Source organism: Chlorocebus sabaeus, chromosome 20, assembly GCF_047675955.1.
Source record: "Chlorocebus sabaeus isolate Y175 chromosome 20, mChlSab1.0.hap1, whole genome shotgun sequence".
NCBI lineage: Eukaryota > Metazoa > Chordata > Mammalia > Primates > Cercopithecidae > Chlorocebus > Chlorocebus sabaeus.
In genome coordinates this window covers 120,138,815-120,165,544 of record NC_132923.1, presented here as the reverse complement: position 1 = coordinate 120,165,544, position 26,730 = coordinate 120,138,815, and the positions used below count along the sequence as shown (strand labels likewise).

Genomic DNA, 26,730 nt, shown 5'->3' with positions numbered 1-26,730 from the left:
CCTTCCTCAGGGCTGTACCTCAGTTAGCAAAACAAAGGCATTCTCTCCGACGGGTCAAATCACCGAAGCCTCGGGATCGTCGCTGGGGGCTGTGACGGGCCTGGCATGAAATGTCCCCTCCGTCTGGGTGGGCGAAGGGTCAGTGCTCAGGAGTTTCAGGCCTTTAAGGCCGGGCCAGACTACAGGGGGACTCTGCAGCCGGGTGGGGGTTTCGATCCCGCACTGTGGCCTTGCAACTGCGAGGCCTTGGGGGTCGTGCTTTGTTCGCCTGAAATCCTCGTTCGTGCGTGCAGGAGGCGCCTGGCTTGCCCGGCGGTGCGAAGCAGCAAGCCGCAGGGCGCAATAGGCGTGTCCGCCCAGGGCGGCCTCTGTAAGCCCCGCGGCGCGCGGCTCCCGGCTTCCGGCTCCCGGCCCCGCCCCCGCCTCCGCCCCACTCCCGCGCGGAGCAGGCTCCGCCCCCGGTTCCCCCTGCCCGGTCCGGCCCGCTTGGCCTCGGCTGCAGCGGCTGCGGCGAAGGCGCGCGAAGGTAGGAGGCCGGGGGCGCGCGCGTGCGCGGGGGCGGGACGGGCGCGCTCCCGGCGGAGGAGGCCGCGCGCCTGGGGACGGGCTGGAGGCACGTCCCGGGTTTGGGGGCGCTGTGGGCTCCTCACCCGCTGCTGCTCGGCACGGGAGGCCAAGTGAGCGTTCCCGACGGGCTCCGCGGATGCCCCGCTGCGTCCTGCCGCCCATCCTGCCCGGATTGTCGCGGGCCGGGGGCACGACAGGAGGCCGGGGCCTGCTCGGGCGCAGCGGCCTGCAGGGCGCAGCCGTCCCTCCGCCGGCCGGGGTCCTCTCGCTCCGCGGGCGGCCGTGGGAGGCCCTCGCGACGGCAACTGCCCCCCGCAGACGCCCTTTGCAGCTCCTGCGTGCGGTCCCTGCTCTGTACTGCCCTCCTCGTGTGGGACGCGGTTTCGTCTTCATTGCAGCCCTGCCGAGTCGGAAGCATCTCCATTGTGCGGATGCGGAAACTGAGGCCTAGAGCGCGCAGTTGGGCTGGCCACAAAGGCAGGGCCGCCGGCTGCTGTGCGGGGATGGGGCCCTGCACCCCTTGCGCCTCTCACCATGCGGCGTCAGGCCCCTGGGCCCGGCAGCGTCTCTGGAGTGGGCATTTTGAACGAGCGCCCTCCTGATTTTCACACAAACCCAAGCCTAACGACCATGCTGGGACGGATGTCTACCCCTCTGGTGACCAGCTCACAGCTCCCTCCGGAAGACGATTGACTGGGGAATGGGGACCCTGGGGAGGGGGCCTACACGGTGCCATCTGTCTGTTTACGCCAGAAAGCAGATTTCTGGGTTTTTTTCGCTGGGCTCCCAGCAGGTGCTTAATAAACAGATCTTGTGGCAGGAGCAGAGGCCAGCGGGATTCAGGCAAGACTCCGGGAGTCAACTCCTGGATCTCGGAGACTCCCCACCCGCGCACATTTCCCTGACTTAACCCTCCCCTCCCAAGTCTTTCAGCCCTTGGAGGGGAGGCCCCCTTTCCACCCAGGTGGCCCCTGTGGGGGTCACTGCCTGGTTTTCACCCTGAACTTCTGGGATGCGGCAGATGCAGGATGTGTTCGCTGGTGTCCTTCCGTGATCCCCGTCTGTGACTGACACCATCTTTGGCCCAACATGACCCCAGCCAGAGCCAACGGGAATCATTTCTTTTTCCATTTAACATCCTACATTATTACTTGGCTCTTAGCATTCATTAATTCATTCAGCAGCTCTTCGTGGAGCTTTGGCCTTAGCCCATGCACTGTGGAAGTGGCAGAGAACTAAGCCAACCTGGCACTTTGGGAGGCTGAGGTGGGAGGACCGCTTGAGGCCAAGAGTTGGAGACTAGCCTGGGCAACATCTCATCTCTACAACAAGTAAAAAATTAGCCAGGCATGGTGGCACGTACCTGTGGTCCCAGCTACTCAGCAGGCTGAGGTGGGAGGATCCCTTAAGCGCAGGAGGTCAAGGCAGCAGTGAGCCATGATTTTGCCACTGCACTCCAGCCTGGACAACAGAGCAAGACCCTGTCTCAAAGGAAAAAAAAAGGAGGAGACAGACAACATACATGTTGGAGAAAACGGAACAGCCACTGGAGGGACCTCTTTAGCTGGGAGTCAGGGATACCTCCCTCAGAAGGTGATATTTTTGAGCTCAAATCTGGCTGACAAGCAGCAGTGAGTTGTGCAGAGGAAGGGGGAAGAGCGTCCCAGGGAGAGAAAATGGCAGTGCAAAGGCCCAGAGGTGGGAGCAGGCCTGGTGTTTGAGGAATCAAGAAGGCCATGAGCAGCCGGGTGTGGTGGCTCACACCTGTAATCCCAGCACTTTGGGAGGCCAAGATGGGTGGGCCACTTGAGATCAGGAGTTTAAGGCCAGTCTGGCCGATATGGTGAAAGCTCATCTCTACTAAAAATACAAAAATTAGCTGGGCGCGGTGGCCCACGTCTGTAATCCCAGCACTTTGGGAGGCCGAGGCGGGCGGATCACAAGGTCAGGAGATCAAGACCATCCTGGAGAACACAGTGAAACCCCGTTTTTACTAAAAATACAAAAAATTAGCCAGCCGTGGTGGCAGGTGCCTATAGTCCCAGCTACTCGGGAGGCTGAGAAGGAGAATAGTGTGAACCCCGGAGGCAGAGGTTGCAGTGGGCCAAGATTGTGCCACTGCACTCCAGCCTGGGCAACAAAGCCAGACTTTGTCTCCAAAAAAAATATATATACAAAAATTAGCTGGGCGTGGTGGTGCTTGCCTGTAATCCCAGCTACTCAGGAGGCTGAGGTGGGAGAATCGCTTGAACCCATGAGGCGGAGGTTGCAGTAAGCCGTGATCATGCACCACTGCACTCCAGCCTGGGTAACAGAGCAAGACTCTGCCTCAAAAAAAAAAAAAAAAAAAAAAAAAAAAAAAAAAAAAAAAAAAAAAAGGCCATGAGCGAGGGGGAGAGAGAAGGAGATGAGGTGGGAGAAGTGGGGGTGGAGTCAGATCTGGTGGGCCCTGTGAGCCATGGAAGGACTTTGAGCTTCATTTTAGGTGCGGTAAGAGCTAGTAGAGGGCTTTGGGCAGGGGAGGGGTATGACCTCTACTGTGTGAAATTGAGTGGGGTGAGGGGATGAGCAGCGAAGCAGAGAGACCCTTGGGGAGCCATCTGAGCAGTCCAGGCAGTGGCTTATGTAATACACATCGGAGTCCTGGGGTGGTGCCAGGCACACAGCAGGCGCTGCAGGATGGCAGTCATTGCTGTTACTGTTTTTGTTTATCTGAGGCAGTGTCTTGCTCTTTCACCCGGGCTAGAGTGCAGTGACACAGCCGCAGCTCGTTGCAGCCTCAACCTTCCAGGCTCAAGCAATCCTCCTGCCTCAGCCTCTCAAGGAACTGGGACTACAGGAGGTATATGCCACCATGCCAGGCCAGTTTTTTGGTATTTTTTGGTAGAGATGGAGTCTCACTATGTTGCCAGGGCTGGTCTCAAACTCCTGGGCTCAAGCAGTCCTCCTACCTTGGCCTCCCAAAGTGTTGGGATCACCCAGCTTGCTGTTATTATTTAAGACTCTGGGCTGGGCGTGGTGGCTCATGCCTGTAATCCCAGCACTTTGGGAGGCCGAGGCAGGTAGATCAGTTGAGGTCAGGAGTTTGAGACCAGCCTGGCAAACATGGTGAAACCCTGTCTCTACTAAAAGTAAAAAAATTAGCTGGGCGCAGTGGCGCATACCTGTAATCCCAGCTACTCAGGAGGCTGAGGCAGGAGAATTGCTTGAGCCCAGGAGGCAGAGGTTGCAGTGAGCCGAGATCGTGCCACTGCACTCCAGACTGGGTGACAGAGCGAGACTCCGTCTCCAAAACAAAGCAAAACAAAACAAACAAAAAAACCAAAAACCCTTTGGAATCAGGCACACCTAGGTCACGGCTGTGACTTGAGCTCTTTGTGGCTGGGTGCTTTGGAGCCAATTATTTAATTTTGCTGAGACTTCATGCTGTCATCTGTAAAGTGAGTAGAGTGGTGCCGGGAATGTTAAAGCAGGTAAGGGACAGATGTAACATTTTGCGCACAGGGACTGGCTCATGGTTAGTTCAATATTTTTGTCATAATTTCCAGTCAGCAACAGGAGGATAAAGAAGGGGTAAGCGGATAAGAGGTGCTGCTATGTTTGAAATGAGTAATCTCTGAGGAGCTTTTTGGCTAGTTCCTGCCGCTAACCCTGGCAAAAGGCAGGTTTGGAGGGTGGTAGTGGGGAGGGAAGGGTACAAAGGGTGTCTCTTCTGTATTTGGTCACTAAATAATGGCCCAGCATCTAGAACAAGGCACAGGGTTCTAGCTTGGGTACTAGAAAGAGCCAATAATACTCATGATAGTAATGATAACAGTAGTAATAGCCAACACTTACCCGCTGTTTAACTGCTGGTAGTAATTAAGGTAACACTAGCTAATGTGATAGTGAAACCCTGAATCCTCAGAGGCTTAGCACAATAGAAGTTTATTTCTCATTCATGAAAAGTCCTGTTGGGTGTTTGGCCAGTGGCTTTCTATGTGACCCGGGGACCCAGATCCCTTCTGTCTTGTGGTTCCAGCATCCCCTAGGACCTTGGAGTTATTTCCTTCTAGCTGATGGACCAGGAAGGAGAGAAATAATTAGGGCCAAGCCTAAAGTGGCACGCTTTCTTTCTGTCTTAATTCTATGGACCAGAAGTTGACCACAAGGCCATACCTGACTGGAAGGGAGTCTGGGAAATGGCTTTCAGCCATATTCCTAAGAGGAAACGGAAATGCTTTGTGGTGAGCACATTGCAGCTTCTGCCACACCATATCCAGGCATATAGCTTAGCACGGGGTATTTTATTTAATGCTCATGCTAGAAACAGGCAGCATTATTATCCCACTTTGCAGATGAGGAAACTGAGGCTCAGGGAAGTGAAGACTCTGGTGAGGGGCTGGTGAGCCAAGATTGGAGTCCAGGTGGCCAGATGCTGAAGCTGTTAGCATCCAGATTTCTAAGAGGAATTCAGTCTTTTTTTTTTTTTTTTGGAGAATTGGGTGGAAGTAATGGACACATACAACATACACAGGGTTCAGATGTGACTTCCTGGGACCCACAGAACCCATCAGGACTCTGCAGGAGAACTTTGGGGATGGAGCCAAGGGTTGGTGTCACCTGGTGCCAGGGGCTGATATCCTGTCCCCTTCCCCCAACCTTAGGGCTGTAGTCAGGAGAAGGCATAGTTCAGTCCCCTAAGGACATCTGGAGCCCCCTCTGCTGAGCTGGGCGTGCAGGGCTGGACATGCTGGTCCAGGGGTATTTGTATTTGTGGCTTCCCCCTTGCTCTGATAGGCAGGTGTGCAGCCTGTAGAGGGGATTTTTGGAGGCTGCCTAGAGGTAGAAGAGTGGACATCCCTGTGGTTTGTAGTGGCAGCTCTCTGCTGCTGGCTGGTTTAGTTTAGTTTTTTTTTTGAGACAGAGTCTCGCTCTGTCACCCAGGCCAGAATGCAGTGGTGCGATCTCAGCTCAGTGCAACCTCTGCCTCCCGGTTTCAAGTGATTCTTGTGCCTCAGCCTCCCGAGTAGCTGGGACTGCAGGCACCCACCACCATGCCCAGCTAATTTCTGTATTTTTAGTACAGATGGGGTTTCACCACATTGGCCAGGCTGGTCTAGAATTCCTGACCTCAAGCAATCCACCTGCCTCGGCCTCCCAAAGTGTTGGGATTACAGGCGTGAGCCACCGCACCCGGCCAGTGGCTGGTTTAGTTTTGCCCAAATCTGGCTTGCTTGCCATTGCAACTTGGCAACATTTATCTTTTCTGCCCTGTCTCTTGGTTTTCCATCTGCAGGACAGGTCCCTTAGTTGGGCATGAGCGGTCCAGCCTGGACTGATGAGCATTTGTACAGCACCGTGGCATTCTGGGTCTGACCTCGATACAGTAGTAGAGCCTCAAAGTGCAAATGCTTTGGCCTTGCCCTTCAGTCACTTATTGGGAGGCAGCTGGTCAAAGTGGAATGAGCTCTGGGCTCACCACTTCCCTGAAGCATGTCACCTTGAATAGGTGAGAGCCCAATCTCTCTGAGCCTCAGTTTTCTCATCTGGAAATGGGTTGAAGTAAGGATTTAATGAGATAATGTGAATATGCCCCCTTTAGGGCACAGCATGGAGCAGAAGGCACCCAGAGGCCGAGGGCTGAGGCATAGCAGTGAAGCAGGACGAGCCACAGGCAAAACTCCTCAGACACCGGGTTAAAGAAGGAAGGAGCTTTATTCGGCTGGGAACTTCGGCAGAATTGTGTCTTAAAAGTGGATCTCCTCGAATGAGCAATTCCTGTCCTTTTTCAGGGCTTACAACTCTAAGGACAGGAGCCCAGACACATGATGCTAATGATGAAAGGAATAGTGGCCACCATTGGCTAATAGCTCACCACCTGCCAGGTGTGGCAGGTACTATCAGTCTCATTTTTTTGTTGTTTTTGGTAGGACAGAGTCTCGCTATGTTGCCCAGGCTGGTCTCAAACTCCTGGACTCAAGTGATTCTCCCATCTTGGCCTCCCAAAGTGCTGGGATTACAGACCTGAACTACCACGCTTGGTCTAGTCTCATTTTATTTTATTTTATTTTATGTTTTTGAGACAGAGTCTTGCCCTGTCACCCTGGCTGGAGTGCTCTGGCACAATCTTGGCTCACTGCCACCTCCTCCTCCCGGGTTCAAGTGATTCCCCTGCCTCAGCCTCCTGACTAGCTGGGATTACATGCACATGCCACCATGCCCCAGCTAATTTTTTTATTTTTATTTATTTATTTATTTTCTTGAGACAGAGTCTTACTCTGTCGCCAGGCTGGAGTGCAGTGGCACGATCTCAGCTCACTGCAACCTCTGCCTCCCAGGTTCAAGCGATTCTCCTGACTCAGCCTCCCAAGTAGCTGGAATTACAGGCATGTGCCACCACGCCCGGCTAATTTTTTGTATTTTTGGTAGAGATGGGGTCGCACCATATTGGTCACGCTGGTCTCAAACTCCTGACCTCAGCTGATCTGTCTGCCTTGGCCTCCCAAAATGCTGAGATTACAGGCGTGAGCGCCCACACTCGACCTGGACTGTGCCTTTTGGATTTTCAAATGAATGAAATGAGTATTTCTTGGGTGTTGGACATGTGACGCCCCCGCACCGTGTCATGTGCTGGTTATGCACACACGATATTTTCTTTCATCCTCAGACAGCTCCATGAGATGGGTGCCAATATTATCACATCTTATGTAAGAGGACACTGAGGCTCAGAGAGGCAAAGTCACTCTCGCTGGTGCACCCAGCAAGTGGGGGCTGGGGTGGGTGTGGAGGGGCCAGAAGCTTCCCAATAAGTGCCCGCAGGGCAAGGCTGGGGCATTTGTAGGTCGAGGCTGTGCCACTGTGTCTAGGTCAGACCTAGGAATGCCGCAGGTGTTGCATAAATGCTCATCAGTCCAGGCTGGACTGCTTATGCCCAACTAAGTGCCTAGCCTGCTCTGGGTGACCTCACAGCCTGCATTCTTTGCCCTACACCTGTTGTGGGAAAGCGTGCTCCCAGCGTGCTATAAATCCTCACATTCATAGCTAACCATGTGACCCCAGTTCTGGGCCAGCAAAGATGGTCCTGAAGACCTAGGACTCTGGCCTTTTCCTGTCTCATGGCTACTGACCCCATCCCCTGGGTTTGGAGGGCTCTAGGACCCAGCAACCTGTGGAGGGTGGAGAGTGTGTGAGGTCCTGACCTCTAGGTACCTCCCCTCCTTTTCAACCCCCATTCCCTCTTCTCTCCCCTCCCTTCCTTTCTCTCCCTTCTTCTCCCCTCTCTTTATCCTTCCTCTTCCTTTGGCTCCCGCCTCTGCTTCCCTCCTCTCCTGTCCTTTCCCATCCCCTCCCCCCTCAGCCCCCATCCCGCTCCTCCCACCCGGGTGGTCACATGGGGGCGCCGCCGGATTTAAGCTTAATCTGCCTGGTGCTCAGCACAGCAGCCTGGCTGTGGCGCGTGCTGACTGAGCTAGTCTTGGGGTCCTGGGGAAGGGGGCGGGAGGAGTGCCCACAGCCTCCCCCCCATGAGCTTGGGGCTGGCGGGGGCACAGGAGGTGGAGCTGACGCTAGAGACGGTTATCCAGGTGGGTCCTGGGGGCTGTGCCCACCCTGTCTGGGGCGGGCTAGCGTGGACTTAGCAGGAGTGGTGAGAGGTGTGTACGTCTTGGGGGTCAAGGGGTGGGAGGGGTGTGGTGGTGGTGGGGCGTAAGGGGCCCCTGTTTGCAGTTCCTGGCAAGACATGGGGCAGATGTACACACAGGGTGCACCTGCTGTGGCTCCCTCATCCCAGTGCCCTGCATTGGGAGAAGGGGGGTCCCTACTTCCAGATTTTAGGGTTTGGAGGACCTCTGGCATAGCCGGATCCTCATCCATCTAGGGTCGGAGCCGAATTGGAGCCCCCAATACTGGACTGCCTCAGTGGGGTTTGGGAGTTGCTCGTGGGGTTTGGTTCGCATCTCTGGCCCTGGGTGGCCTTCTTCCAGGGGCGGGGAGAGCACAAGAGGCTCCTCCCACGGGGATTTTTTGGATTCTAATTCCCAGGCTTCACTCCATCTTGTGGGGGCTCCTGGGGACCCATATCTTGGGCAGTAGGACTTGGCTCTTCCCTCGAGGCCAGGGAGCCCCGGGTCCCAGGTCCCCTGAAGACCCTCTCGCTTTTCCCACAGACACTGGAGAGCAGCGTCCTGTGCCAGGAGAAGGGTTTGGGCACGCGGGACCTGGCCCAGGACGCTCAGACCACCAGCCTGCTTGCCCACATCAGGGAGATTGTCACCCGCAACCTCTCCCGGCCTGAGAGCCCAGGTGCCACCCCCATCCGCTCCCCTCCACAGACACCACCCACATTTTACCTCTTCGCATGTCCCTTTCCTGAGCAGTCACCATGATGATCATGACTGTAACTCGATGTGGGGCAGGCACAACCTTATGATAGAAGAACCCATTTTACAGATGAGGAAACGGAGGCTCAGGGATGTAATTTGCCCAGACTTATTCCGCATGTGGTGCAACTAGAAGGAAGGGCTGAGCATCCCCTCCGTGCTTGCCTGTAGCCTGCTGCCAAGATGTGAACCCCAAATCCCATATTCCCACCCGGGGAAGTCGTGAGCTGGTTGAACCCAAGATATAGGGAAAGGGCAGCTCAGCTCAGACCAGGGTTTTGCAGAAGTCTCAGTGGATGGCGCTGTCCATGCATTTCCCACGTGGGCAGGAAGGCGGATGGTCCCTGCTTCTCTCAGCGGGTGGCACACATGGTGTCGTTATGTGGCTTGAGGGTCTGGGAAGGGCACAGTCAGTTGCAGCTGGTGCGCTGGCAGCTGTCCGTTATGGCGTTTTGGTGTTCTAACCATTGTCTCTGTTCAACTGACAAGCTACAGACGGGCCCCCTCCTTGGGAGCACCAGGGATGTTGGTGCCCTGGAGCCCCAGACAGAGACTCAGGGGGCCCTCACCCTGACACCTGGGGTGTATGTCCAGTTCTCCCAGGGTAGAAGGGGAACCCACAGGAGGTGGACAACCCCGCTTCTCCTGCTGGCCTTTCTTTCCCTCTTCTCTGTTTCTCCTCCTCCTCACAACCTGACCCACGCTATCCTGAGTCCTAGCCTTTAAAGTTCCATGAAGCTCTTCCCTTGAGTGTGGCTTTGATGCTTTTCTGGGAGGATCTGGTTACTATTCTACCTTTTTTTTTTTTGAGACAGAGTCTCGCTGTGTTGCCCAGGCTGGAGTGCAGTGGTACAATCTCGGCTCACTGCAACCTCCGCTTCCCGGGTTCAAGTGATTCTCCTGTCTCAGCCTCCCAAGTAGCTGGAACTACAGGCATATATCACCATGCCCAACTAATTTTTGTATTTTCAGTAGAGACAGGACTTCGCCATGTTGGCCAGGCTAGTCTCAAACTCCTGACCTCAGGTGATCCTCCCATCTCGCCTCTCAAAGTGCTAGGGTTACAGGCGTGAGTCCGCGCCCGCCCCACCCATTTTACAGACAAGTAAAACAGGCCCATGAAAAGAATAGTAATTGGAAAAGGAGGGAGCAAGAACTCAGGGGTCTCCTGGCTCCTAGACTGAGCCTCTCTCCTGCACCTCCAAAACCTGCTGGGCCACACTTTAGCTGGAGCTGTGTTCACTTTATGTCCAGCTTTGTATCCCCTCCTTGCCTTCCTCCCTGTTCTCAGCTCTGTTTGCAGGCCTAATGCTGCAGCCATTCCCCCCTGGGCTCATCCCAGGGGCCTGGATGGTTTTCTTGCCCCCCCATGTGGGGAGGATGTCCCACTGGACCCAGAAGCCAACCATGTGCCCACTGTCCCTTGCCAGTCCCGCTGCCAGCCACGGAGATGGCATCGCTGCTGTCGCTGCAGGAGGAGAACCAGCTGCTGCAGCAGGAGCTGTCCCGCGTGGAGGACCTGCTGGCCCAGAGCCGTGCCGAGCGCGATGAACTCGCCATTAAGTACAACGCGGTCAGCGAGAGGGTGGGTGCCGCCCAGGTGGTGGGCTAGGCCAGAGCTCCCCTGGTTTGAGGGCATGGAGGCATCTAGACCAGGCCCACACACGGGGCAAAAGATGGGCCCTGGTGTCAGGTTGGCCTGAGCTTGGATTGAGGCTCTGCCGCCTTGAGTGGCGTTGAACAAATCACTACATTCTTCAAGCCTGTTTTCTGTAGTGGGGATTGTAATGGGACGTGGAGTTGTGTGAATAATAGGAAATAATAGAATAAAGTGCCTGGCATAGGGGCATTTTGTTCCCGTCTGTCCCAGGCCTGTTAGGGGTGCAGGACACAGAGAACGAGATCCCTAGAGATTCCTGCCCCTTGAGTTTCTGGGCATCTCCCTGTGCTACCATTGCCACGGGCCTTGGGGCTGAGGCGGTGGCTGGATGCTGGCTCAAGGCTGGTGTGGCCACCCGCAGTGTTCTGCAGGCCATCTGGGGCAGCCACAGGACCTGCCGCCACTGCCTATTGGAATGGGTTCCAGGCAGGGAAGGAAGGAGAAGCAGGCCTGTCTTCATGTCCAGGCAGGTTTCACATCACCTGTGCTGCAGGCTTGTGGGGGTCCCACGGCCTGGGGCGGGAGCTGGGTGTGTGCCGGTGCCAGGGGTGTGGGATGCTCTTGATGCACTGTCTGCTTTGGGCCTCCAGGTGGCCGGGAGGTGACCCTGGGAAGTTGGTGGTGGCTGAAGATTGGTAAGGGAGTTACAAGTGGGACCGAGTGTATGTGTGCAGATGGGAGGCATGCAGGTGGCAATAGTGTATTAATAGTAGCTACTGTTTATTGAGTGCCTACTGTGTGCCAGGCACGTGCTGAGTGTTTAACATTTAATACACCAAGTTCGGGACCATTATGATGCCCATTTAACAAAGGAGAAAACAGAAGCTCAGGGAGGGGAAGCACCATGCTGGGGGCACACAGCCAGTTAAGGCTAGACACCAGGTCTTCCAGCTTGCAGCCCCAGTGCTCTGTTTGGTTTCTAGACTAACGCAGTCTAGAACCAAAGTTCTAAAGTTTTGTTTCCTACGTACAGGAAGAGACACTGGGCTAGGGATTTCAGGGCACAGCTGGCCCCTGCAACGCTGGAAGGGACCCAGAGAGGCAGGGGCTGGCCCAGGGTCCCCTGTGTGGTAGTGGCAGAGCTAGGGTTGGCGTGGGACCCCTGAGCTGGGCTTGTCCAGGCTAGAGCCTGCACTGGGAGGAGGGTGTGTGTTCCTGTGTGTGATTGTGGGGCGTGTCCGTGTCCTGGGATTTGTCTGGCTGGACAAACCCCCAACGAGTTGGGACTTGTAGAGGAGCCAGGTAGGTGGCCCGCAGTGGCCCCTAGCATCAGGTCAGTGGAGAGCTAGTTTTCCCAGGGTCTGCAGCGGGTGTGTAGGGCATGCTGGCCCCAGTCTTGCATTGTCAGTGGTGATGGGGCCCTGAGCCAGCCCTCCCTTTTCTTTTGGCCCGTGCATGGCACAGTGCCACACCCCCAGGGCCTGCCTCTTAAATGCCACCTTCTGAAGCTAGCCCTGCCCCCAGTTGGCAGGGAAGGGAAAAGGTGGGAGGTGACAGGTTCCTCCTCTGCTGGGACACAGCAGTTGGGGCTGGGACTGCAGCACAGGGGGTCTGGGTTAGTGTGGAAGGCTCCCTCCTGTGGCTAGGGGGGCCCCAAATGGCATGCAGAGGACGCCCGCTGCTTCAGTTGTCCTCTATCCACCGTGGTTTGAATGAGGCCTCACCTGGAGGGAGGGGTGGAACAGGAATGACTGCAAAGGCCTTTCCTGGAGGGTGGGTCCCCAGAGAACTTCAGAGCCTGGAGATCACCTTATCACAGATAGGGAAAGTAAGTCCTGGAGAGGGGGCATGATAGGCCCAAGGTCAGTGGTGGTGCTGGGATGAGACCCTTGGTCCAGGGCTCTGCAGTTGGGCAACATTCTTTCCCTGCCACCCCCTTTTCCCCATGGCCACAGGTGGCAAGTGCCTGCCCCTGCGGCCCTCACTGGCATGGTGGGCTGGGTTGGGGTGCAGTCAGTGAGATTGTTCTGATCTTTCCAACCCTGCAGCACCCTTGGCATGGAGAGTGGAGGGAGGGTCAGGTATCCTGTTGACTGCATGTCCTGCAGGGAAACTGAGGCACTCCCAGAGGCCACCTCCCAGCCAAGAGAGAGGACCTCCGGCCCCCTACAGGGGTCCCCCCTTCTTGCTGTCCCTGAGAAGCAGGTGTAGGCACAGCTGAGAATGGAAAGGAGGGAGTGGCCACGCCTCCCTTGGCTCCAGAGGACAGACCCCTGGGCTCCCTCGTGTCCATAGCAACCTGGAAAGAGTAAATTGAATGGCGGTCCGAGGGCAGCGGTTGCTAGGGGAGACAGTCAACTTATTTCATCTCTGGCTTAGTGGCAGCCTCCTTTCCTTTTGAATTGCAAGTAAAATTGAAAGGCTGTTTTGTGCGGGGTGAAGTTTGTGGAAAGGGGTGAGGTGTGGCCAAGAGGGTCCTGGCTCTGGTTCTGAGCATTGGAGAAAGGGGAGGAGAACCCGGCAACGGCCTGAACCCCTCTGTGTCCCAGAGGCAAACAGTACCTGCTTTACACAGATATGCAGTGTGGACACGACACGGGCCCCACACAGAGACACACAGATGCACAAAACAAGCCACAAACAACATAGTGAGACCCTAAAACCAGGCCACACAAAAGCACTCCAATTCACAGAATGTGCACAGCGTAACCCGCACCCACAGATGGTGAGTGTGGGGCTAGTGTCAGAGTCAGCTGGGCTGGGGTGTTGTCCCTGCTGGGTGCCCCCAACCCACTGTGCGCTCTCACACTGCCCTGCTCCTCTCTCACCTCCCTTCTCCCCAACAACTGGGGAAGATCAGGGGCCAGCAGGTGCCTTAAGGGAGTTGAGAGGGTTCCATGGCTGGTAGGGGCAGCCAGAGCCCACAGGGGTCTGAGGATGCAGGGGATGGGAGCTGCCTGGGGGTGGAGGAAGGGCGGCAGCGGCAGAGGCTTTCCTGAGGTGAGGACGAAGGGCGCCTTTTTTTTTTTTAAAGACGGAGTCTTGGGCTGGACACTGTGGCTCGTGCCTGTAATCCCAGCACTTTGCCAGGCTGAGGAGGGCAAATCACGAGGTCAGGAGTTCGAGATCAGCCTGGCCAACATAGTGAAACCCCATCTCTACTAAAAATACAAAAAATTAGCCAGGCGTGGTGGCATGCACCTGTAGTCCCAGCTATTTGGGAGCCTGAGGCAGGAGAATTCCTTGAATCTGGGAGGCAGAGGTTGCAGTGAGCTGAGATCGCGCCATTGCATTCCAGCCCAGGAGACAGCGCGAGACTGTCTCAGTAAAATAAAATAAAAATAAACAAAGATGGAGTCTTGCTCTGTTGCCCAGGCTGGAGTGCAGTGGCGTGATCTCGGCTCACCGCAACCTCCGCCTCCCAGGTTCAAGCAATTCTCCTGCCTCAGCCTCCTGAGTAACTGGGATTACAGGTGCATGTCACCATGCCCGGCTAATTTTTGTATTTTTAGTAGAGACGGGGTTCCATCATGTTGTCCAGGCTGGTCTCGAACCCCTGACTTCAAGTGATCCACCCACCTTGGCTTCCCAAAGTGCTGGGATTACAGGCGTGAGCCACTGCACCCAGCCAGAAGGTGGCATTAATATACAGGCGCTGTATAGGGCAACATCTATGTGCATCTTTTACAAATCTTAATGTTGTATATTTGAGGGGGTTCATTCGTGTCCACCTGGGGATGTTTAAGGTTGCCTGTATGTGTTATTGTGTGCATGTCTTTAAGCTCAGATATGCATATGTTGATTGACACCTCTGTTTTGAATATATTCCCATGAGCTCATGCCATTAATTCACCATCACAACAAATATTTTACTGAGTGTGAGCCATGCATACCACAGCCACCATTCTAGTACTAAGATACACTGAGGAACAAAAAATCCAGGCTTTCCTGAGCTCACATTGGAGTGGGGGCGTGGTGGGGAAACACAGGCATCAGTGTAATAAACAGAAACCACGACAGGGCTGAGTGTTCTGGAGGAGAGGCACATGGTGTACTGAGGCCCCTGAGGTTGATCCCACGTGCATCTTTGAGCTTTGCCTGCATAGTTTGGGTTTGTGGGCTCACCTGCATGTGTCCATGCATGCCCCATCTGCATGTCTGTGCATGGCTGCATCACCCCCTGCACATGTGCACTGCCCCTGGGCTTGCCCACATGTGCCTGCTCCCTAGGGTGCCAGACTATCAGCCTACAAGGCATTGTGGGTCTGGTCCCAGCCTGGTGCCCCCTACAGAGGCCTGAGCCTGCCTTCCCAGGAGGCCCAGGACTCTCACCCACGGCCCTTCCCTGCAGCTGGAGCAGACTCTGCGGCTGGAGTCTGGGGAACTGGAGACGCAGGAGCCCAGGGGGCTGGTACGGCAGAGCGTGGAGTTGCGGAGGCAGCTGCAGGAGGAGCAGGCCTCCTACCGGCGCAAGCTGCAGGCCTACCAGGAGGGCCAGCAGCGGCAGGCCCAGCTTGTGCAGCGGCTGCAGGGCAAGGTCAGGGCCACCCACTCCTGCTCCTATCCTCCCACATGTTCACTTTGCACTACCCCAATCCCTGGGGCTCACCATCAGCTCCCCATCCCCAGATTCTCCAGTACAAGAAGAGGTGCTCGGAGCTGGAGCAGCAGCTGCTGGAGAGATCCGGAGAGCTGGAGCAGCAGCGACTGAGGGTGGGTGCCAGGGTGGGGCAGGGGCAGGCCCTGCCCTCTACCTGCCCAGCCTGATGCTTTAACCTTTCTCCTACCCAGGACACAGAACACAGCCAAGACCTAGAGAACGCCCTCATTCGGCTGGAGGAGGAGCAGCAGAGGTGAGGGCGCAGCAGGGAGGGCCAGGGCTGGCAGGATGGCCCCCTGGGCGAGTGCCTGATCCCCTGTGCCCCATTCAGGAGTGCCAGTCTGGCCCAGGTGAATGCCATGCTCCGAGAACAGCTTGACCAGGCAGGCTCGGCCAACCAGGCTCTGAGTGAGGACATACGAAAGGTGACCAGTGACTGGGCACGCAGCCGCAAGGAGCTGGAGCAGCGGGAGGCAGCATGGAGGCGTGAGGAGGAGGTGGGCATGGGGGTGCAGGGAGGTCAGCTTGACCCAAGGGGAAGGTGCATTGGAGAGGGAGCACTGTCCAAGGGAGCATGTTAGCAGAAGTAAATAGCCGTCATCACAATAGCTGGTCTTTATCAATGCGTAGCATGTACCATGTGCACGGTGTGCATTGACCTTTATTCCTCGTAATAACAGCATGTGGTAGGTGTTATCATTCTCCTGATTTTAAAGAGAGGTTAAGGCCAGTTGCTGTGGCTCAGGCCTGTAATCCCAGCACTTTGGGAGGCTGAGGCAGGTGGATCACCTGAGGTCAGGAGTTCGAGACCAATCTGGCCAACATGGTAAAACCCTGTCTCTACTAAAAATACAAAAAATAGCCGTGCATGGTGGCACACACCTGTAATCCTAGCTATTCAGGAGGCTAAGAGATCGTGCCACTGCACTGCATCCTGGGCAACAGAGCAAGACTCTGTCTCAAAATAAATAAAGACAGGTTAAGTAACCTGCCCACAGTCATGCAATTGGCAGCTGGGAGGCAAAGCTAGGTCCCTGGCATTTTTTCCCTTCCTTGCTGCCTCTTGCAGCCAAAAGAGGATTTGAAACCCAGGTCCCTGTGCAGGAGGGAACCATGAGGCTTGGGAGGCTGAGCATGGCTGCTTGGACACAACTCTGCGCACAGGCCCACAGGAAGACCCGCTCCCTTGAATGGTGGTGCCTCCTGGAATGGTTGGAGATGGGGGAAGCTGGGGGAGGGAGTAAACCTGCTCTCACCCCAACCCTTCTCTTGGCATGTCTTCCCTCCAGTCTTTCAACGCCTACTTCAGCAACGAGCACAGTCGCCTGCTCCTCCTCTGGAGGCAGGTAGTGGGGTTCCGGCGGCTGGTCAGCGAGGTGAAGATGTTCACCGAGAGGTGAGGCCTGGCCGGGGACGGGGCAGCAGCTGAGAGCCAGCCCTGCTCTTTACATCCAACTCAACTCAGTTGAATCTTAGTTCAACTCAATGCACCTACTGTGCACAAGGGCGTGTGAGGACACAGAGGCAACTTGTAATAGCCATTACCATAGTCATGGCAGTCAGCATTTATTAGATGTTTACTCTGAGCTAGACTCTGTATATTTCATTTCAACTAATATTCATAGCTTCCCTGTGAAGTAGGAACTGTGTTCATTTCCATTTTACAGATGAGGACATTGAGGCACAGAGAGGTTGAGTGATCTTCCTGAGGTCACACAGTAGTACATAAGTGGCTGAGTCAGAGTTTGAAGTTCCTGATTTTTCTTTTTTTTAAACGGGGTCTCGCTCTGTCACCAGGCTGGAGTGCAGTGGCACGATCTTGGATCACTGCAACCTCTTACCTCCTGGGTTCAAGGAATTCTCCTGCCTTAGCCTCCTGAGTTGCTGGGATAACGGGCATGCCGCCACGCCTGGCTAATTTTTTTTTTGTCTTTTAGTAGAGACGGGGTTTCACCATGTTGCCCAGGCTGGTCTCGAGCTCCTGAGCTCAGGCAATCCGCCAGCTTCAGCCTCCCAAAGTGCTGGGATTATAGGCATGAGCCACCGCACCAGGCCGAAGTTCCTGATTTTAATACACTAGAATATTCAGCTTTGCTACCAAGGACCTCACAGCCTCTAGTGATGAAGAGACGTAGATCCCTAGAATTCTAGACTAAAGAAGCGAGTGGTCAGTGATATGTACATGGGACAGAGAGAATGTCCTGGAGGCTCAGAAGGATGGGAGGGGTGGGGAGGTCAGAAAAACCGCTTTGTGGAGATGGAATTTGCTCAGAGCCTCAAGGAACGGGTAGGGTTGAAGCAGAGCAGCAGGCACTCCAAGTAGAAGCAAGGCATGAGCAAAGGCAGGGAGGTGTGAGCCCATGGCAGCTAGCAGGGTTGCAACGAAGCGCTGGTACAAGGAAAGGAGAGCCTGCCTCAGCAGGGGAGCTTGGGCCTGCCTGATGTTTGAACAGGGGCGTCTGATCAGTGTGAGCAGTCCGCTCAACAGTAGTGTTGGGGAGGCTGTGGAGAGAGCCCCAAAGCAGGGGGCCAAGCTGTTTCATTTAGTGCATTAAAAACCTTTTAGTAATCTTTTCTTTATTTTTTCTTTTCTTTATGGCTCACTACAGCCTCGGCCTCCTGGTCTCAAGCAGTCCTCCTACCTCAGATCCTGTGCAGTTGGGACCACAGGTGCATGCCACCAGGCTTGCTGATTTTTTTATTTCTTGTAGAGTTGAGGTCTCACTTTGTTGCCCAGGCTGGTCTTGAACTCCTGAGCCCAAGTGATCCTCCTGCCTTGACCTCCCAAAGTGCTGAGATTACACACACCTGGTTTAATAATCTTTTCTTAATATCATCAAATAGCCAGGGTCTAGATTTTCCATATGTCTCATAAATGTCACAGATAGGCCAGGTGCAGTGGCTCACGCCTATAATCTCAGTACTTCGGGAGGCCGAGGCAGGCAGATCACCTGAAGTCAGGAATTCGAGACCAGCCTGGCCAACATGGTGAAGCCCCCATCTCTACTAAAAATACAAAAATTATCCAGGTGTGGTGACACACTCCTGTAATCCCAGCTACTGGGGAGGCTGAGGCACCAGACTTGCTTGAACCCAGGAGGCAGAGGTTTCAGTGAGCCGAGATCACACCACTGCGCTCCAGCCTGGGTGACAGAGTGAAACTCTGTCTCAAAAAAAAAAAAAAAAAAAAATTCACAGATAGGAATCTTTCCTACAAAAATACATCTACAGGCTGGGCATGGTGGCTTATGCCTGTAATCCTAGCACTTTGGGAGGCTGAGGCAGGTCAGGAGTTCAAGACCAACCTGGCCAACATGGTGAAACCCTGTCTCTACTAAAAATACAACAATTAGCTGGATGTGGTGACGTATGTCTGTAATTCCGGCTAATTGGGAGGCTGAAGCAGGAGAATCACTTAAACCGGGGAGGCAGAGGTTGCAGTGAGCCAGGATCACACCACTGTACTTCAGCCTAGGCGACAGAAAGAGACTCCATCTCAAAAAAAACAAAAACAAAAACAAAAATTTTAAGTAGCCTTTTAATATTTTTATATTTTACTTTTGATTAAGTCACATGTTCACAAGGTTCACATTTCAAAACAGTACACAGTAAAACGGCTCCCTCTCCCTGCTGACCCCAGATATCCCCCTTCCCTCTTTGGAGGCAAGCAGCATTATCAGCTTTTTTTTCTTTTTATATATACAATTTTTTTCTTTTTTCTTTTTTCTTTTGGCCACCAAGTTACTATGAGACGCATTATCAGTTTCTTTTTTTTTTTTTTTTTTTCCGAGATGGAGTCTCGCTCTGTTTCCCAGGCTGGAGTGCAGTGGCACGATCTTGGCTCACTGCAACCTCCATCTCCCAGGTTCAAGTGATTCTCCCACCTCCACCTCCCAAGTAGCTGGGATTACAGGCATGAGCCACCACACCCAACTAATTTTTGTATTTTTAGTAGAGGCAGGGTTTCGCCATGTTGACCAGGCTGGTCTTGAACTCCTGACCTCAGGTGATCTTCCCACCTCAGCCTCCCAAAGTGCTGGGATTATAAGCGTGAGCCACCGCGCCTGGCCTATCAGTTTCTTAAGTGACCTTCCAGGGTTATCTTATATAATCAAATAAAGCAGATCTCTCACACACACACACACACACACACACACTTTTTTGTATATACGCCTGGTAAAATTTCCTCTTCACCGTTCTTGAAGACACTTTCCTCACCTACCAGTTTTAACTGGGAAGTGACTCTGTGTCAGACTGGGAGGAACTTTTTCACTGGTTTTCTTTGACCACAGAGTGTTCTACTGAATGGATGTACCATCATGTACTTAGTAGTAGTCCCCTTTTGATAGACATTCAGGTTGTCACCAGGATTTTTTTACACGAGCAATGCTGCAGTGAACCTCCTTGTGCACAAGCCATCTTCTCTGTGCTGGGGTCTATCTTTGGATACGTTCTTAGAGGAGGAGCTGGTGGGAAGGTCCTATGCATGCATAGTTCTCGGAACTCTCCCCCAGTGCTCTCCCTAGTGGTTGTACTCACCCTCCCACCAGCTGTGTAGGGGAGCGCCTGTTACCCCAGAGTCCCTCCCTGTGTATTATGTGACCCTTTCCCCCCCCCCCCCGATCTGATAGTGGACAAATGGCATCCCAGTGTAGGGTTTGTGGTTGTATTTTTTTTTCTTCCTCTTTTGTTTTTGAGATGGAGTCTCACTGTGTTTCTCATGCTGGCCTCAAACTCCTGGGCTCAAGCAGTCCTGCCTCAGCTTCCCACATAGCTGAAACTGCAGGTGCATGCCACTGCACCCAGCCTAATATATTTTTATTTTTATTTTATTTATTTATTTTTTTGAGACGCAGTCTTGCTGTGTTGTCCAGGCTGGAGTGCAGTGGCATGATCTCGGCTTACTGCAGTCTCCATGTCCTGGGTTCAAGCAATTCTGCCTCAGCCTCCCAAGTAGCTGGAATTACAGGCGGGTGCCACCATGCCCCACCAATTTTTGTATTTTTAGTAGAGATGGGGTTTCACTATGTTGGCCAGGCTGGTTCAAACTCCTGACCTCAGGTGATCTGCCCGCCTCGGCCTCCCAAAGAAAGTACTGGGATTACTGGTGTGAGCCACCACACCTGGCCCCAGCATAATTTTAATTTGTAGTTGGGAGTGAGCCCCATCCCATCGCCAGCCTGTGCTCTCTCCCCAAGGGACCTGCTGCAGCTGGGAGGGGAGCTGGCCCGGACATCACGAGCTGTCCAGGAGGCAGGCCTGGGACTGAGCACGGGCCTGCGGCTGGCAGAGAGCCGGACTGAGGCAGCCCTGGAGAAGCAGGCCCTGCTGCAGGCCCAGCTGGAGGAGCAGCTGCAGGACAAGGTGCTCCGAGAGAAGGACCTGGCCCAGCAGCAGATGCAAAGCGACCTGGACAAGGCTGACCTCAGTGCCAGGTAGGTATGTGGTGGGTGCCGCACAAGGCAGGCGTCCCTGCAGAAGGTAAAACTGGAGAGTTGGGGAGAAGGGAGCATCTGTTCACTAGGCACAGGGCCTTCCTCTGTGAGCTCAGCCAGTCTTCCCAGGCACCCCACTGAGGTTCCGAAGGCACTTGCCCAGTGTATATCATAAACAGCTTAGCCTCTGATGACAGAACTTGTGGCCGGGTGTGGTGGCTCACACCTGTAATCCCAGCACTTTGGGAGGCCAAGGTGGGGGGATTACCTGAGGTCAGGAGCTCAAGACCAGCCTGCCCAACAGGCAAAACCCTGTCTCTACTAAAAATACAAAAATTAGCCGGGTGTGGTGGTGCGTGCCTGTAATCTCAGCTGTGAGGGAGGCTAAGGCAGGAGAATCGCTTGAACCCAGAATGTGGAGGTTGCAGTGAGTGAAGATCACATCACTGTATTCCAGCCTGGATGACAGAGGGAAACTCTGTCTCAAAAAAAAAAAAACAAAAAAAAAGAACTTGTGCCCCTTACTCCTGCCACCTGGACAAGTCCTCAAGTGCTTTCCCATGAGATAAAGCTGGTGGGAACCTCATTCCCATTTCACAGATGAGAAGTGTGAGGTCTGGAGAGGAGCCGGGACTTGCCTAAGGTCACACAGCCAGGGAGGTGGATGTTAGGGTCCCTGCCTCGGGTTTGGAGAAGCATGGTGGACACAGAGCTAGTGGATTTGAGAGGCAGGGGTGGTCCCCTATTCACCTCTGTTGCTCCCCCAACTCCAGAGTGACAGAGCTGGGCCTGGCAGTGGAGCATCTTCAGAAGCAGAATCTGGAGAAGGATCAGGTCAACAAGGACCTCACCGAGAAGCTTGAGGCCCTGGTGAGCTGTCGCTTCCCCTGAGATGTGGCAGGGTGGGATGGGGTACCAGCCAGATCCATGGACGCAGGCTTAGGGCTGGGCTGCCTGGGCCACCTGGGTCACCCCCAGCGTCTCACTCACACCCAGGTTCAGCCCTCACAGGTGTGCAATCTTCGTGGTAAGCACACTCACCTCCTCCATCCCATTTCTTCCCCCCAGCAGCCCAGTAGTGTAATCCTCATGACACAGATGGGGAAACTGAGGCCCAAGAGGGGAACTGCTTGTCCAGTCTCAGAGCCAGTAAGCAGGAGAGTGGGGACTTGAACTCCCATCCACGCTCTCCAGGTCCAGATGCTGCCTCTGGCAACCCAGCTACTCCCCCTCCCCCACCAGTGGGACACTCACTACTCCAGGGTACGGCCTGGTTTGGTCACCCCTCTGTGTGGGGCCTGGCCTGGGTTCTAGGTTTGGCTCTCCTCCAGTTGACTGTGTGACCTGGGGCAGGACACAGCTCTTCTCTGGGCCTGGACTGTTCAGCGAGGGCCTCGGGCCTGCTGTGAGGTCTACCAGGTGGCTGGCCGATGGATATGGCTTCAGAGGCCACCTGGTCAGTGGTGGGCCAGGGAGGGAGGGGAAGGGGAGGTTTCAGATAAGATAGAACCCAGACCACCCTTTGTCTCCCTAACTGCACTCCAGGAATCGCTGCGACTACAGGAGCAGGCGGCCCTGGAGACAGAGGACGGAGAGGGGCTACAGCAGACCCTAAGGGACCTGGCACAGGTGTGAGCCCAGAGAGGCGGGAAGACAGGGCCCTGCCAGGCGGTCCTGGGCTCCCCTGCCACGCCTTTCGGTGGCCTGGGACTGAACTGCAAATAGGTGCGGGCCTGGGGCCCAGGCTGTAGCTGCTCAGCAGCCCTGCTAGCTCAACCGGCCCCTGCCCTGGGGAACCCCCAGTGTCAGAGGGGAGGCACAGCCCTTCCGGAGCCCACCTGTGAGCAAGGCCAAATGATGTCTTCGCAATAAATCGGAGGCCTCAGCTGCGAGCTGAGAACTGAACTAGTGGAGGAGGTGAAATCAGGAAGGCTTCTTGTAGGAGGGATCATTTGGGATGAGGCGGCCCCCAGCCTCCCTTGGGCGTCTTTGCCCAGCTAACCCCGCGGTTCCTAACTCTGTGGCCTCTTTCTGCCTTCCTCCCCTGCCCTCAGGCCGTCCTGTCGGACTCTGAGAGCGGCGTCCAGCTGAGCGGCTCGGAGCGCACCGCGGATGCGTCTGACGGCAGCCTGCGGGGTCTCTCGGGCCAGCGGACTCCGTCCCCACCGCGGCGGTCCTCACCTGGCCGAGGCCGTTCGCCCCGCCGAGGCCCCTCCCCGGCCTGCTCAGACTCCTCCACGCTCGCCCTGATCCACTCCGCCCTGCACAAGCGCCAGCTGCAGGTCCAGGTAGGAAGGGGTTTGAGTGTTCTGGGCGCCCCCAGACGTCCTGGGGGAGGTGCTCGCGCCCTCCGGGTGGGGGTGGGGGTGGGGGTTGGGGCGGGGGCTGGTCCGGGGCCAGGGTCCAGAACAGGAGTCTGAGCGCCCTGTGGTGCAGCCAGAGCCCTTAGAAATAGTGTCTGAGGGTGTCAGGACCCCCAAGGAGGTGGCCGAGAGCTCTGCGGTGAAACAGAGCTCAGAAGTAGGGGTGCTTGGGCAGCTGGTGGAGGGAGAAGAATGCGGCAGTGTTAGGGTCCTGGTAGAGAGGGAGCCAGGACCCTGGGAAAAGGTCTAGCAAGGGGAATCTGAGCCTAGGATGAGAGGAGCTTGGCAACTAGGGGCAGAGCCAGGGTAGGGAGGAGTCTGAGGGTGGAACCAGGATGGAAAGGAGAGGGGCCTGGGAGCCCTGGAGACTAGTGTGCCTGGGGGTTTGTGTGGCATGGGGGGAGGGGAGACTTTGATAGGAGTTGTCTGGGACCCCAGGGAGGTGAGGGCTCAGAGGGTGGTGAGGGCACATAGTAGGGGAGTGGAAGCCTGGATCTCAGGCCTAGGCCCCTATCCTGTCCCAGGCCAGGTCCAGGCCCTGGACCCTGCCTAGCGTAGACTGGTGTGTATCCCTGGAACCAGAAGAGAGTAGGTGGGCTCTGGAGGCCTCCCAGGACCCCTCTAGACTCTGTGATCCCCACCCCCAGGACATGCGTGGGCGCTATGAGGCAAGCCAGGACCTGCTGGGCACCCTGCGGAAGCAGCTTAGCGACAGCGAGAGTGAGCGGCGGGCACTAGACGAACAGCTGCAGCGCCTGCGGGACAAAACCGACAGTGCCATGCAGGCCCATGAGGACGCCCAGCGCGAGGTGCAGCGGCTGCGGAGTGCCAACGAGCTCCTGAGCAGGTGCTGGGGAGGTCTGAGCTGGGGGCTGCTGAAGAATAAACAAACATCTGGGCATAACACCAGTTGAGCCTTATGCGCTAATATTGTCACCAATAGCTACATGTGCCTATTAATATTTATTTATTTGTTTATTTATTTCTTTATTTTTGAGATGGAGTCTCGCTCTGTCGCCCAGGCTGGAGTGCAGTGGCACGATCTTGGCTTACTGGAAGCTCCGCCTCCCGAGTTCATGCCTTTCTCCTGCCTCAGCCTCCCGAGTAGCTGGGACTATAGGTGCCCGCTGCCACGCCAGGCTAATTTTTTTTTTTTTTTTTTTGAGGCGGAGTTTCACTGTGTGGCCTAGGCTGGAGTGCAGTGGCGCGATCTTGGCTCACTGCATCCTCCGCCTCTGAGGTTTAAGCAGTTCTCACCTCAGACTCCCGAGTAGCTGGGATTACAGGTGCCCACCACCACGCCCGGCTGATTTTTTTGTATTTTTAGTAGAGATGGGGTTTCACCATCTTGGCCAGGCTGATCTTGAACTCCTGACCTGGTGATCCACCCGCCTCCGTTTCCCAAAGTGCTGGGATTACAGGCATGAGCCACCGCGCCTGGCCAACATTTAGTTTTTATTATTCAGTTTTGTTTTGTTTGTTTTGTTTTGTTTTGTTTTGCTGTGTTTTGAGTCATGCTCTTGCTCTGTTTCCCAGGCTGGGGCGCAATGGCTCCATCACAGCTCACTGTTGCCTGGAACTCCCAGACTCAAGTGATCCTCCCACCTCTACCTCCCAGCTGTTCCTAGTTGGGGGCCAGGGCCTGGGCCTGGCCTGGGGAAGGATATGGGACCCATGCCTGAGGGTTAGGTTTCCACTCCCTTCCTCTGTGCCCTCACCACCCTCTGAGCCCTCACCTCCCCGGGTCCTGGGCAACTCTGATCTCAGCCCCGAGGATGCTAGACAAGCCCCCAACAGTTCTAAATTTTTTGTAGAGATGGGGGTCTCACTGTGTTCCCATGCTGGTCTTGAACTCCTAACTTCAAACACTCCTCCCACCTCAGCCTCCTAAATTGCTGGGATTACAGGTATAAGCCACTGTGCCTGGCTCTATTAAAATTTAATTAAAAATTTTAAAAAGTGAAAATTCAGGCTGGGTGTGGTGGCTCATGCCTATAACACCTACTGTGTGCCGGGCTCTTGGCTGAGTGGTTTTTATGTACTCTGTCATTTAGCCTTCCTGTCAAACTCATGCAATTCGGAACTCTGTTGTTGTAAGCTTGAGAGACTCGCTCAGATTCGTACAGCGTGTGTGGCTGGGGGTGGCAGGGTGGGAATTGGAATTCAGGTCCATGTGAGAGTAAACCGAGGCTTGCTATGCCTGGAAAGGAGAAGATCTTTTTAAGTAGTTGTGTTCACAGCAAACATCTCATTTGGCATTCTGCTATTTGTACTTAACAGCACATTGTCGACTGGGCACAGTGGCTCACGCCTGTAATCCCAGCACTTTAGGAGGCCAAGGCGGGTGGATAACTTGAGGTCAGGAGTTTGAGACCAGTCTGGCCAACATGGCAAAACCCCATCTCTACTAAAAATTAAAAAAATTGGCCAGGCACAGTGGCTCACACCTGTAATCCCAGCACTTTCGGAGGCTGAGACTGGAGGACTACTTGAGGTCAGGAGTTCAAGACCAGCCTGACCAACATGGAGAAATCCTGTCTCTACTACAAATACAAAATCAGCCGTCCATGGTGGCGCATGCTTGTAATGCCAGCTACTTAGGAGGCTGAGGCAAGAGAATCGCTTGAACCCGGGAGGCGGAGGTTGCGGTGAACCGAGATCACACCACTGCACTCCAGCCTGGGCAACAAGAGTGAAACTCTGTGTCTAAAAAAATAAGTAGCCAGGCGCGGTGGCTCATGCCTGTAATCCCAGCACTTTGGGAGGCCGAGGCGGGCGGATCACAAGGTCAGGAGATCGAGACCACGGTGAAACCTCGTCGCTACTAAAAATACAAAAAATTAGCCGGGTGCGGTGGCGGGCACCTGTAGTCCCAGCTACTCAGGAGGCTGAGGCAGGAGAATGGCATGAACACGGGAGGCGGAGCTTGCAGCGAGCCGAGATCGCGCCACTGCACTCCAGCCTGGGCGACAGAGCGAGACTCCGTCTCAAAAAAAAAAAAAAAAGTAAATAAAAATAAAAGTAAAAAATAAAAAAAATTAGGGCCGGGTGTGGTGGCTCATGCCTGTATTCCCAGCACTTTGGGAGACCGAGGCGGGCAGATCACTTGAGGTCAGGAGTTTGAGACCAGCCTGGCCAACATGGTGAAACCCCACTTCTAACTAAAAATGCAATAAAGCTGGGCTTGGTGATAGGTGCCTGTAATCCCAGCTACTCGGGAGGCTGAGGCAGGAGAATCACTTGAACTCAGGAGGTGTAGGTTGCAGCAAGCCAAGACTGTGTCACTGCACTCCAGCCTGGGCGACAGAGTGAGACTCCATCTAAAATTAAAAAAAAAAAAAAAAAAAAAAATTGCTGGACACGGTGGCTCATGCCTGTAATCCCAGCACTTTGGGAGGCCCAGGCGGGCAGATCACGAGGTCAGGAGATCAAGACCATCCTGGCTAACACGGTGAAACCCCGTCTCTACTAAAAATACAAAAAATCAGCTGGGTGTGGTGGCAGGTGCCTGTAGTCCCAGCTACTCAGGAGACTGAGGCAGGAGAATGGCGTGAACCTGGGAGGCAGAGTTTGCAATGAGGGGAGATCACGCCACTGCACTCCAGCCTGGGTGACAGAGTGAGACTCCGCCTCAGGAAAAAAAAAAAAAAAAAAAAATCATGTTGTGAAGTTTTTTTGCACCTACTGCCAGTGAGGAAAGTGGCAGCTCACAGCAAGTCTTTGGGGTCCCAGTTGTTGCCTTCTCCTCCCTTCCCTGCTTTGGCCACCATGTGCCTATGTAGCAGGAAGCTGTGGGATCTGCAGA

General features: G+C 54.8%; 1 protein-coding gene across 11 annotated transcripts in view; it reads left to right on the top strand.

Moving 5' to 3' along the window:
- The first annotated feature begins 423 nt into the window (after positions 1–423).
- CROCC (ciliary rootlet coiled-coil, rootletin) overlaps positions 424–26,730 on the top strand; it is a 58,081-nt gene continuing 31,774 nt past the window's right edge. For 2 of the 11 annotated variants that reach the window (XM_073007783.1, XM_073007782.1), the window contains exons 1-13: positions 560–2,160; positions 8,715–8,850; positions 10,358–10,512; positions 14,879–15,064; positions 15,157–15,240; positions 15,319–15,380; positions 15,459–15,624; positions 16,417–16,523; positions 20,326–20,562; positions 21,336–21,432; positions 22,108–22,191; positions 22,617–22,850; positions 23,573–23,772. In XM_073007783.1, the coding sequence (XP_072863884.1) occupies positions 2,005–2,160; positions 8,715–8,850; positions 10,358–10,512; positions 14,879–15,064; positions 15,157–15,240; positions 15,319–15,380; positions 15,459–15,624; positions 16,417–16,523; positions 20,326–20,562; positions 21,336–21,432; positions 22,108–22,191; positions 22,617–22,850; positions 23,573–23,772 (1,904 nt within the window). In that variant the 5' untranslated portion in view covers positions 560–2,004. Of the gene's footprint in view, positions 527–556; positions 2,161–2,962; positions 8,133–8,714; positions 10,513–14,878; positions 15,065–15,156; positions 15,241–15,318; positions 15,381–15,458; positions 15,625–16,416; positions 16,524–20,325; positions 20,563–21,335; positions 21,433–22,107; positions 22,192–22,616; positions 22,851–23,572; positions 23,773–26,730 lie in introns of those variants that run through there. The other 9 variants (XM_073007791.1, XM_073007792.1, XM_073007785.1 and 6 more) reach the window with 9 other exon arrangements.